Consider the following 13,843-nt stretch of genomic DNA (forward strand, 5'->3'; position numbering starts at 1 on the left):
TTTATGCTGACAGGTTGGACATATTGAGATCCAGATGCTCAGTTCATGAATGTGATCATGGTGTCATGGATTTTGGCATGACATGATTGGTTATACAGCTTGGATACACGGTTTAGTGGGAGCTTGTGACAGTGATGGGGTGACAGTGCAGGATTAGTTCCTGGTTTGGTTTATATCTTCTTGGTTTGGAGAGGATGGATTTTATGATGCCATAGGTGACTTGGTACCATGGTTGAGTGGGAATTTTTTGGCATTGATATATTTATTGAGTGTTTGCGAATCTTGGAGGTTTGTCTTAGATCTTGTTGCTGCAGAAGCGTCTTTGACATTTGCATGGTGCACTTGTTATCTTCATGTTGTTTGAAGATGGTTAGATCTTGAGGACTCATGGAGTTCTTGGTTATCTTCATGGTGTATGGAGATGGTTCTTCCTGGTGTGTGGAGATGGTTTTCTTCATGGTGTGTGGAGATGGTTGCATCTTGAGGACTTATAGGGTTCTTGGTAAAGATGTGGTTTATGCTTCTATTTGGCATGTTATCCTTGGTGTGAGGATGGTTTCATTATTATGTCATGGTATACTCTTGATACGCATTTAGAGTTGTGACATGTTATAGTATGTTCATATGGAGCATGTTATCTCTTTAGTTGAGATGGTAAGATCATGTTGTCATGTTTATGTTCCTGAGGCCATGGTTGGAACTTTGACATTGATCTTGGTTTAGTTTCTTGGTATTGAGTACACTGATCATAAGCTGGATACTTCATGATATTGCTATGTTGCATTTGGAGTTGGCATGGATTGATTGGTCACAGGTGCTCATGGATACTTAGAGACGGTGGTGACGCTGATTTCTCTTGGATTAGAGAAGTATTTGTTGGGACAGTTGATGGTTTCAGCAGAAAGTCCGAGGGGCAGTCACTTGATATGGACTTGAGAGGAGATTGTTCTTAGATGAGTCTTGGTTGGAGACTTGGGTATCTTGATGAGCATTCTCATTCCCCACTCTTGGTCTACTCGGCGGTTTGCTACTTGAGAGGTATAGCACATTGTTTCTCTCAGTTGCATTATATTTATGCTTGTCTTTCATGGAAATGGATCTTGAGCTATGGTACATGAGTTAGTTTTGGAGGGTTCATTTCAGAGATGGTTTAGCATTGGTTATCTCCATGTGCATATGTTGTTATGCTGGGTGAGTTTGGGAGATGGTTTTATATTGGGCATATTCCTTGGATTAGGAATGGTTTATGAGTTTGATCTTCTTGTGAGAGGCTTACATCCATGATGAGTTATATGGTATGGTTTGGGTGTTGTTGAGGCTTCTTGTTGGGGTTTTACGGAGGAGATCATACTTGCACAGTTTACATCAAGAGGTGTGTGTAGAAGGACATGATACAGGTTATGATTTGCATGGTTTCTCTGGTCTTGGTTATCTTCTTGGATGTTCAGTTTTGCCTACATTGAATTTGAGATTGGTTAGAGATTGTGATCACTGGTTTGTGCTCATGTATGTCATGTGAGAGATGACATGATTATTTCTTTCTCTTTCCTTTTGTTGGTTGTGGTGAACTTGGGGAGCATTGGAGACTTGTTATGAGAGTTATTCTTGTAGGATATTGGTTTATGTATTGTCGATGTCCTTGATACTACATGGATTCACTTCTTTGAGATGTGTTGAGTGGATTGGTTATAGATTTGACATTATCTTTTGCAGTGGGAGCTTCTTGGTATATATGTGGCAAGTATTGCTCTTGAGGCTTGTGATTTTAGGTTGCAGATTGGATATGTCAGTGATATGAGATTCACTTGTTATACCTTTGAGGTATGGATAGTTGGATGGGTTTGGCACTTTGCTGTGGGTGCTATTTCAGCTATGGATATTTTGACAACTACGGATAGATGTGATTACCTTTGGATCAGGTTTTATTTTTGCTCAGAATTTTCAGTTGGTACAAGATTTTATGATCTTCTAATGCGACAGGTTGGGTGGCTTTCTCTTTGGATGGCTTCTATGTATGTCCAGTGGCAGTGGCATAATAGGAGGTGAGATCATTCATGTTCGAGATGCTGGATACTTTGATTTTGTTGCGGGTACCAAGATGGAGCACTTGGTGTATTTTGATCCATGATGGTGGATGTGCTAGGAGGGATTGTTCCCTTGTTCATTTATGTGGCTACGGATTGACCCTATGCAATGTATACAACAAGTGGGAGATTGTTGAGATAATGGGTGTTGCACACATTGCATAATATTGTTATTTTATTATTTTATTTTATTATGTAATGTTGTACCTAGATGGACGTGCAACATGTAAAGATTCCCATGGAATATTCTTGATGAGTTGTATTGTAACATTGTGATAATATTTGATGTAATTATTTAATATTGGGGAAAAGAATTAAATGCCCAATATCAAATGTGGGGTCAGTGGGTTAGGTAGCACGTGGTTTATGTAATACCACTTGGTGGTTTTGTGGGACTTGCTACTATATAAGCAGCCACAAGGGTAGTTGTTGTAGTGTGAGAGAAAAAAGAGTGACAAAGAGAAGACAAAAGGCAAGAGTCGAGCAGGACAAGGCTTGACAAGTTAGCCAAGGGAGCATTTGTGAAGGTTGAAAGCATGGCATGGGATGTGTGGATTCATGCTTGTTCACATAGTTTGCTCGGTTGTGGCTATGGCCATGAAGGCTTCCATGGTTATATGGCAATGGTATTTTTTGCTAAATAATACATGATGATGGATGCTTTTGGAGGCTGGGTTTTTCCCTCAATGAGGGTTTCCCAGGGTATATCTTGTGTCACAATTTTGTGAGTATGTTGTCTATTCTCTTGCATGTGGATTTTAATTCTGTGTTTATTTCAGATCTATTATGGGTTATGTGGAAACGGTTATATTCTTTATTGCCAAGTTTCCTTATAGTATGTGTCTTTAAGAAGTTTGAAAAGAAAAGAGTGAGTGCTCCAAGACTAGTCTGTGGGATTAAGAAAACTAGCACTATGTAAGTGGAATGCCTCAAGGCTACTACCACCATCGGCAGCAAGAAAGTGAGGCATCTGTATCCATTACCTGATATTGACATTGAGGAGGTGTAGTCACAAACTATTGTTGCAAAAAATCTGCCAAGTGATTATTCCATCCAATATCTGGAATTTTGTTTTGGTACTGTACCTATCAATTTTCATTATAGTTTTGGGGATTTAATTCCCACTATACAAAATTTTGATGTTCATGAGAAGAAAGATAAGGTGTTCTTTGTAGCAGAAGGTAAATGGAAAGATAGAGAGGCAGAGAGAAGTTTGGATGAAAAAGACAAAGACAAACTATCCATAGTGGACAATCCCTTACAACCTTTCTATAGTAATCAGCAACTATTTTTTCCCCACTGGTTTTATTTCCCTACCTATATCAACTAATCATAGGAATGAAATAAATGGGATTCCTGAGGTAGAATCCATTTCTAAGAAGTTTGTAAAAGACATGATTTCCTTCGAGAGCATTAGCAGAACAATCACACTATTTGGAATGGTTCTTAGTGAGGATGAGGCATGTAATAGTCTATCACTCATGTGGGACAGTAGTTTCATTTCTTATTATGCAATTAACAAGATGCCAGTCTATCCAAGAACCATTACTGTTTAACATGCAAACAAACTTGTGGCAAAGTACAACAAATCACTAGGTATTCCATCTACAATGGTTATTTCCCACGTAGATAATGTTGCAAATATGGTGGAGGTTGTAGAGATCAGTAACGATCTAATTATGGACCATAAGTTGTTATACACTTGTTATTATTTGGTACTCTATAATGACATGATGCAATTAGTGAAGGCCTTATCTTATTTGAGGCAGCTCCACGTGGTCTTAGCATTGGATATGAACCTTATGGTGTATAAGGATAATGATTTGTTTTATGATACTTTGTTAAGAGGGATCCCAAAATTAGAGTCAAATGAAGGAGTGCATTATGCACATGTTTGGAAGATTTATTCATGAGTGCAACTTAATGCATGTGAATATTGTGAGTAAACTCTTTGGAGATATTTTTTTTTGACTCAGGCCTATTTTGGCAAAGACTATTTCATAGTGTCTGTGAACAAAGTTTGGCAATTTTCAGATCTTTAATGGACATGGTTCTACTGTGCATTCAATAGTGGATCACAGGGAATTGAGAGTGCATGGCTATGCTGACTTCAAAGGGGAGATTGTTGGAAATGTGAAGCCCAATGGTCACATGACCCTTCACATTCCCTTCATTTCATCTTCTAGCTGAATGTAATTGTATATATACATGTGCATAGTCATGTATGATATATCGCTTAATGAATAATAAAGTGGGTTCCCTGTTGAGAGTGGACGTAGCCACAAGTTTTGGTGAACCACTACAACTTCTTGTGTCTTTGTTTATTCTTCTTCTTGTTTTGTATATTTTAGTTTAGTTGTTTTCATTATGTTTTTTCTACTCATTTTGAGTCTACACATAGTATTCTTTAAAAAAATACTGGTGTCCAATTTGTAACTATCAAATTCCACTGGTCATTTGTATTTGACGTTAATGTCACTTCAATACTTGTTCGATGAAAAATTAAGGAAGATAATGGTCTAGAATTTTTAGAAGTCTGGACTTTTTTTAGAAGCTAGTAGCATGTGTAGAATTAGAACAACAATAGCTAATGAAAGAGAATCAAACAACATAAACGATCTATATGAAACATGAAAAAGAACTATGTTATTAAAAAGAGTATCCTTTGTTTTCGAGTAGAAAAATAAGACTTTGTTTTTTTGGGAGTAGCAAGCCAAAAAACAAAATTTATTGTAGCGTCATTCCATATCTCATTACATTGTATGAATCTCTTTTTAAACATGCTGAATGACTCCCTAATTTTGGCAAAACTTAAACTTTATTCTCAGTTCAATAGTTAGAACTAGAGTTCAATTGTTAGAACTAGAGTTCAATTTCAACAATGAAGAGGTAAACTATTTGAATAAATTATTTTGCAAACTAATGAACATAATAAAATTCTATTTGACTAGTGAGAACTACCAAAATTAATGTTCCCTATGAATCACACATTAATAAATAAACTACACTTAAAGAATGTAAATCTAAACTCTAACTTATTATTGATCGAATCACAAACAGTGAAATTGATGGTTTGAATCTCTTGTGAAGCATCAATCTTCATACTGCCCCTTGGTTGCCTTCATATGTTCCTCAAAATTCTCTTGGCTGCCTTCATATGTTCCTTTGATGGATTTTTCATATACCTTGAAACCAATGACACTAAATAAACAATATCAAGCCTTGTGTGAGTTAAAAACATCAAACTCCCAACAATGCTCGTATATGATGTCTCATCAACAATTTCAACACTGTCATCTCCACATAATGAAAATCCATGAGAAATTGGAGTGGAAAAAGGTTTACAATCAGCCATATCAAATTTCTTCAACATATCCTTTGTATACTTTGCTTCACAAATAAAAATTTCATCTTTATCTTGATAAACCTCCATGCCAAGGAAATACTTCATGAGACCTAAATCTTTCATCTCAAACTCATTTATCATAGAAAATTTGAATTCATATTTCATCTTTGAACTACTATCCATGTTAAAGTCATTTTGCTGAAAATATCCATCAAGTCTTGCATATCATGCACATGGTGCTTGCTTGAGGCCATACACATCCTTCTTCAACTTTAGACATGATCTTCTTTCCTTTGAATCTCAAAACCTTGTGGCTTTCCTACATATACTTTTTCTCTTAAGTACCTATTCAAGAAAGCACTTTTCACATCCATGTGATGAATATTCCGTTTCTTTTGAACTACAAGAGAGATTAACAACCTAATAGTTTCTTGTCTTGCTACTGGTGCAAAAATTTCTACATAATGAATGCCATACCTTTGAGTGAAACCTTAAGCAACCAATCTTGCCTTGTATCTTTCAACACTCTCATCACTCTTATACTTGGTCTTGTAGACCCATTTTGTGCCAATCTTCTTCTTCTCATGTGGAAGCTCTGCAAGCTCCCATGTCTCATTCCTATGAATGGAATCCATATATTCATCCATTGCTTGCATACAAATCTCATTAGAATATGCATCTTAAAAATATGATGTCTCAATATCAGCTTTAGCAAGTAATACAAAATTTATTGTCTCACCTATTGGATCTTCTTCATGTGCTTGATTTTGACACTTGTCATAGATATCACTCAATCTTCTTACCTTTCTTGGAGAACTTGAGGATGGACTTTCTCTTGAACTTGGTGAGGGACTACTTAGTGGGCTTGGTGATCTTGAAATAGATCCATTAGCTGGCTGCTCATTATCATTATCAACAATAATATCATCATCCAAAACTGATTTTGGCTTTTCAAAATGGCCTTTTTGATGACCATAAACTCCCCCTTCATCAAAAATCACATCTCTTGAAACAAAAATCTTATTAGTAATAGGATTGAATAATTTGTAAGCCTTGCTTTCTTCAGTATAACCCACAAAAATACATGATTCACTTTTAGCATCTAGCTTTTGCCTATTTTGATCAAGAATATGAGCATAAGCCAAATAACCAAAAAATTTAAAATGATTTACATTAGGCTTTTTTTCATACCATGTTTCATATGTAGTCATCTTGTGTAGGGCACTTGTAGGACTCCTGTTGAGAATATATATATGGTTGTAGCAATTGAATTAGCCCAATAAGAATTGTTCAAACCCTTGGTTTGAAATATGCTCCTTGTCATTTCTACCATAGTATAGTTCTTCCTTTCACCCACTCTATTCTGTTGGGGTGTGTATGCAGTTGTGAGTTGTCTTTTGATCCCATTCATTTCACAAAAGTTTTGAAAAACTTTTGAGCAAAACTCTCCTCTATGATCTATTCTCAAACATCTGATTGTCTCCCCTTTCTCATTCTCTACATGAGATTTAAACATATTGAATGTATCAAAGGCTTCATCCTTAGTCTTCAAAAAATAAACTTGGCACATGCTTGAGTAATTATCAATAAAAGTAATGAAATATGATGACTTACTCAAACTTTGTGTTTGCATAGGACCACAAATATCTAAATGAATAAGTTGAAGTCAGTGTTGGGCCCTCCATGCATTGCCTTTTGGAAATGATTCCCTTGCATGCTTCCCTTTTGCAGACCCTTCCCAAATCTTTTTATGCTCTTCCAACCTTAGGCAATCCAAGAACCAATGCATATGATGTTAGACTCTTCAAACTATTGAAATTCAAATGGCCATACTTGAGATGCCACAACCAATTTTTATCCTCATATGCCATATTGATGAGCTAATTATCATTGTCACCAAACTTCAAAGGAAGCATCCTATTGTTTGTCATAGGAACTATTGTAATCACTTTATTGCCCTGATTCTTATCATAGATAGTACATTTCATGTTCTCGAATATCACTCTATAATTCTTCTCACATAGCTATCCAACACTCAATAAATTATGCTTCAATTTAGGAGAATAATAAATATCCTGAACACTTTTCTTACCTTCCTTTGTCTAAACATCCATTGCACCTTTGGCCACAAAATCTACTATATTGTTATTATCAAGAGTAATATTGGATCTATAACCATCATCAAACTTTGAAAAAAATTCCTTGTTACCAGACATGGTTAGAGCATTCAAAATCCAAATACCAAACATCATTCGCATTACTCTCACCTTTACCATAACACAAAAAGAAATTACCCAAGGAAGAATCCTCATCTTGTTGAGCATAATTTGCATTATTGTTACCTAATTTTGCTCTACACTCTCTCTCAAAGTGTGCATACCTATTGCAATGATAGCATTGGATGTTCCTTTTATCAAATCTACCTCTACCTCTTCCTCCTTGAGCACCTCCTCTTCCTTTGGATCCTCTTGAATAATTCTAATTTTGACCCTTTCCTAAGCCTTTGTTGTTGTTATTGTTGCTGCTAGCACCATCATTCTTTGAAATTTTCAATTGGGAAGCAAAAGCCTTCTCATTAACACTGGTAGAAGTGTCCCTTATCCTATCCTCATGTGATATGGGAGATCCAATCAACTCATCATACTCCGTGGTAACTAATTTTTTTCTTTCTTTCATAACAATTGCTACAGTATTTCATCTTGGAGTTAGATATCTTAATACCTTTTGTATCACATGCTCTTGACTCATAGGTTCACCAAAAGTAGTCATTTTATGAATCACATCTTTCACTCTTACACAAAAATCTCTCACATTATCTATTTCCTTCATCTTCAAGTTCTCATATTCTCTTTTCAAGGTTTGTAGTTTCACAACCTTGATTTGATCATTGCCATGGTAAGCATCTTTTAGAGTCTTCCAGGCCTCTTTTGTTGTTTGTGCATCAGCAATTTTGGGAAACAAACTTTTCTCAAGAGCCATCTGAATGTGAAACAATGCCATTGCATTCTTCTTCTCAGCTTCTTTCTTCAATCTCCTATCATTAGGTTGGAGAGTATCCCAATCCACAGGCTCTATATATCCGGATTCAACAATCTCCTAATAATCTTTCCCAATAAAAAGGTCTTCATCTTGATTGACCAATATTGGTAATCAACTCCATCAAACTCTAGAATATGTGAATTATTTTCCATGTTGTTGTCTTTCAAATACCTTCAGCTCTGATACCAAATGTAGGATTAGAATGATTGCAGCTAATGAAAGAGAATCAAACAACATAAACAATATATATGAAACATGAAAAAGAACTCCGTTATTAAATAGAGTATGCTCTATTTTGGAGCAGAAAAATAAGACTGTTAGTTTGGGAGAAGCAGGTTAAAACAACTTTTTTATTGTAGCATCATTCCATATCTCATTACATTGTATGAATCTCTTTTTAAAAATGTTGAATGACTCCCTAATTCTGACAAAACTTAAACTTTATTCTTAGTTCAATAGTTAGAACTGGAGTTCAATTTCACTGATGAAGAGGTAAACTATTTGAACAAATTATTTTGCAAACTAATGAATAGAATAAACTTCTGTTTGACTAGTGAGAACTACCAAAATTAATGGGCCCTATGAATCATGCGTTAATAAATAAACTGCACTTAAAAATGCAAATCTAAACTCTAAACTATTATTGATCATCACAGACGGTGAAACTGATGGTTTGAATCTCTTGTGAAGCATCAATCTGCAGCATGCTCTTACTGAACTTGAACCTTCTCTGAATACATGCCAATGCAACTATTACATCCTCCATGTTTGTAGAAACCATTGCGTCATTGTTAGATATCTATCGATGTATGTATTCCCTCTATTACGGGTGAGACAAATCCTCCAATGCCTTGAGTCCCCGTCTTCCAATGTGATGTGGAGCACATAGCAGAAGGGAAATGTAAATGATAAAGCTTTCTAATATACTTAGTTCATAACAATACAGAGAATCAAAAACAAAGAATTATAACTGTGAAAATGAAGAAATCACAAGATATAAACCAGAAACTTAATTCTTCTTCTTTTTATTCCATTTCAAATTACATTCTCCATTCATCGATTCTCATTCATTCCTCTTACTCTGCCCTATTCTACCCTCCTACTACTTCCTTTCATCGGATGACAAAATATAATAAAGATTTCCCCAAAACTAATTTCCAACTACCCACAACCAACTCACTCTAATTCCTTTAACAGTTCTTCATGACCGAAGAGTAAACATATTACTAACTCATTTATTAAGTCAAAATACTAATGTCTCCCCAACCAATTACATCCATATTGACTTTGAAAAATTTATAATGTATGTAATGTCCAGAGTCTATGAATTTTTCTAAATCTTGTGATGCTCCTGCATCATACTCCTAGGGACAGAAAAATTCAAGTCCCGTTGAATTGTTGTGATCTTCTTCTGAGTCTTCCAATTGTATGGTATCACAATGATGACTGAATTAATGCTGCTTGCCATAACATGCTGATTCCAAACTATAGAATGAATACCCTTCATGGTATCTTCATTGAATTTTGGAAGAAATACCTTAGTCAGCCTCATATCACATGCATACCAATCAATTGGATCCACAATATGATCTTCTCCCTGTTTGTAAATCTCTAGAGCATCACATTCATCAACAAATACTTCATCCCTGTCATCAATAGTCTTTTCTTCAGCATCTAATCTTTGCACTACATTTTTTCCTTCATGATCATTTGTGTCAACATCTCCATCATCCAGGCAAATAATTTTTTCAACAATACCTATCACCAACTCTCCTTCATCTACAAGAACCTTTTCCTCACAAGGTTCAACAACAACCTCTTGTTGTTCACTCTCACTCTCACTCTCTACACCAGCATTCATCGGCTGTCTATGCCCTTCCAATGGAATGTGTACCACTTCTTGATCCTTGTCTTCATCAACAACTTCATCTTCATCTACTGCTTGCTCCAAAAGCAATGCTATCCTCTCCCATTTTGCAATACTCTTATCTAACTCTTCTCTAAGATTCTTGTAACTTTTTTCTTCTAGTTCTTCCAAAACCCTTCTTAGGCTTCTCAAATCCTCCTATCTCATCCATTCTATTTCTTTCTTTCTTGCTTCTTCTTCCTTCTTTTTTCTTTCTCTTTCTTCTCTCTCCTTTTTATCCCCGTACAAGTACTGCTTCAATGCCTTAATTATTTCTCTTTCACTCTTTGTCAAAACCATCTTCTCAAATCAATCTAGGGTTCATTAGATATCCAGCCACCACCTTGGAACACTCTTAGAGGATAATTCAACTCCAAGCATCAACAAGGGACCTTCAACTTGCTAAATCCTAGATCTTCTTCTCAGACTTTTTGCTATGCTCTGATACCAATCTGATGCGGAGCACACAATAGAAGGGAAATGTAAATGATAAAACTTTTTAATATACTCAGTTCATAACAATACAGAGAATTATAACTGTGAAAATGAAGAAACCACAAGATATGAACCAGAAACTTAATTCTTCTTTTTTTTGTTCCATTTCAAATTACATTCTCCATTCATCAATTCTCATTCATTCCTCTTACTCTGCCCTATTCTACCCTCCTACTGTTTCCTTTCATCGGATGACAGAATATAATAAAGATTTCCCCAAAACTAATTTCCAACTACCCACAACCGACTCACTCTAATTCCTCTAACAGTTCTTCATGACCGAAGAGTAAACATATTACTAACTCATTTATTAAATCAAAATACTAATGTCTCCCCAACCAATTACATCCATATTGACTTTGAAAAATTTATAATGCATGTAATGTTAGGAGTCTATGAATTGTTCTAAATCTTGTGATGCTCCTGCATCACAATGTCTCTTAGAAATCACCATCCTATTATATCTGTTATTCTTTTGTCTTGTATTTATGCCTGAGTTCCCAATCTAAGATTTCCATATTGTGTTCTTGGTATGAACTATTCTTATGTGCCCATGTGAATTACTTGCTCATCGCCTCTTTATTTTCTATTTGATACCATAATTGCTCCCGACTGGTCCATCGATTTAGTGCTCAAAATGGAGATCTTGGTGAATTGAGATTATTTACTAACGGTTGTTGATGACTCTCCCGATAAGTGATCTATCGTGCTTCATAGTAGACAAAACCCCCGCCAATTTTCAGTCGTTCAGTAGAATAGTGTATAGGGGTGGTGTCTTGGGCCTCTCTGCCGTAGACTTCCTTTCCTTATTAATTTCATAAGTTGCCTACTTAATTATCTGCTGACTGTAACAGTGTTGGGCGTTCTATGTCTAATGTGGTTCTGTTGCTGAGTAAGGGCTGACCTTCTTATGGGAATTATTGGAGGACTATCGACTGCCAAAGAGATTTTCTTTGATCTTTGTTGTGACAATGAGCGTCTGAGACAAGATCAAATACATTCCCAGATGTGTATCAAACTCTTCTATATCTATGGTCTGTTTCCTTCCAAACACCTTTTGCAGATCTGTGGTATCATTTGCAATATAAACTCATCAACTCGAATAGCCCGAGATTAAACTTCATCATATTCGGAAATTACCTTATTTCCTGTTGATTTATTTGCACAACATATTAATAAATCTCAATGCTTCTTACATTTACATTTAGGCTCTGATATCATATTGAGTAACATAGATCATGTCTGCAAATGTAATTATATTGTCATTGTTATTGATATGTTCCAAATACAGATTTAGATCTACATCGTTAATTAGTATATTAATAATATAAATAACCATATGTATAATATATGCATTATTATATATATATATATATATATATATATATATATATATATATATATATATATATATATATATATATATATATATATATATATATATATAAGAATATTTATCTAATGATGATTTACAATCAATAATAAACTCATGATCATATCAAACTGACTGTAACTACAAACTTAACTGTTGCCACAACTGATTTTTGCAACTACTTGGAGTTGCACACTAATCTTCTATCTGTCCAAAGCTACATGCTGCAACATTCCTCTTCTATTCTCTGATCACAAAACTATCTTTATGTTATTGCTGAGATTTTCATTCTCTTTTCAAAAGAGTTGCTCTCATTTTCAAAATCACCTACGGGCAGTTACATTTCTGTCAAAAACAATAACAGCTACTGCAGTTGATAAGTAGGAGATAATTTCTACAGCGAGTCAAATTGTGATATTGCTATCAGGATTTAACTGTCTGATTTTGAGTCAAACTCATTGACCCATGTTTCATGAGTAGTGATTCAACATGAATCCATCTCTCATGCGAATAAATAGAACACTTAGCACTCATTGGATCTAGGTGATGCTCACAGAGGTGAAGCACTGAAACTTCTCGAAAGGTCACTGCAGTGTTAGGAGAGAGAGAAAGTATAAGATCTCAGATTTCCAATGGGCTGTACAATTACTACTGTCAGGTGACTAAAGAATATAAATAAATTCCGTTTAAGGTCAAAGCTACATAATTTATTATTTTATGCAAATATATGAGAACTGCTTTCCTATCACCGTAGTATGACAATAAAACGATTGAGAAAAAGCGAAACATGAGATAGTCTCTTCAAAGAAAGTATAGTTCAAATTTAAGAAAACATCTATACTTTTCATGGTCTGTCATTGCAGAAATCTCTTAACAAGTGCTAATTTATGAGTGTGTTTCTTAAGAAATGCTTAAAATATATAAAGTGTTTGTTAGAAGTGGGTCAATCTCCACCATAGCATAATCATTGTTTTGTTTGTCAAAGGTAGCAGAGAGTGAGACTGCATGAAATCAGAATACACTCTGTAATATAGTTTGGTTCATATTTGCGGAACTTGCTTAGGCAGATGAACTATCATTTGATGGTCCTCCAAGGCTAAAGCTCTCTCTGTGTGACGGCGCTTTCTCTTCTGTAAATATATTGGACTTCATGTTCCCCAGATCTGATGGTCGAGAATATGAAACATGGGCTTTTGTTTTCCCTTCCAGCATTTCAACAACTGTGGACATGGAAGGTCTTTGCGAAGGAGTTCCGTTGGTGCATAACAGACCCACATTGATCACCCTTAGAACTTGTTCCTCAGAGTAGCTTGAGTCTTTCAGATTCACATCAACCAAATCGAGCAACCTTTTCTTCTCATACAAGTGCCAAGCCTATAACACAATCACAAAATAAAATATCATAAGTAATCCAAAAGCATCTTTTTGTTTCCTTACTCTTACCAGAATTTTTTTAACATAAAAATAGAACATTTCTGTTGCAGGTTCTTTTCTATATTATTGATTATCAAAAGAATGCGTCATTTATCAAAGTGTCGTATTTTCATTGTAAAAACATTTAAAGTGGAATCTAAGTTGTGAATTGTAGTCTGGTTTCTAAT

General features: G+C 35.2%; 1 protein-coding gene across 1 annotated transcript in view; it reads right to left on the bottom strand.

Moving 5' to 3' along the window:
• Positions 1-13,301: 13,301 nt before the first annotated feature.
• The window catches only part of LOC149571911 (putative LRR receptor-like serine/threonine-protein kinase At1g53430), a 56,780-nt gene continuing 56,238 nt past the window's right edge, over positions 13,302-13,843 (bottom strand). The window contains exon 9 of the mRNA XM_089815748.1: positions 13,302-13,616. Coding sequence (XP_089671874.1) covers positions 13,302-13,616 — 315 coding nt within the window. The remainder of the gene's footprint in view (positions 13,617-13,843) is intronic.

The sequence above is a fragment of the Cupressus sempervirens genome, chromosome 2, assembly GCF_028749045.1.
Source record: "Cupressus sempervirens isolate cs-2001-9-10 chromosome 2, ASM2874904v1, whole genome shotgun sequence".
In the NCBI taxonomy this organism is placed as follows: Eukaryota; Viridiplantae; Streptophyta; class Pinopsida; order Cupressales; family Cupressaceae; genus Cupressus; species Cupressus sempervirens.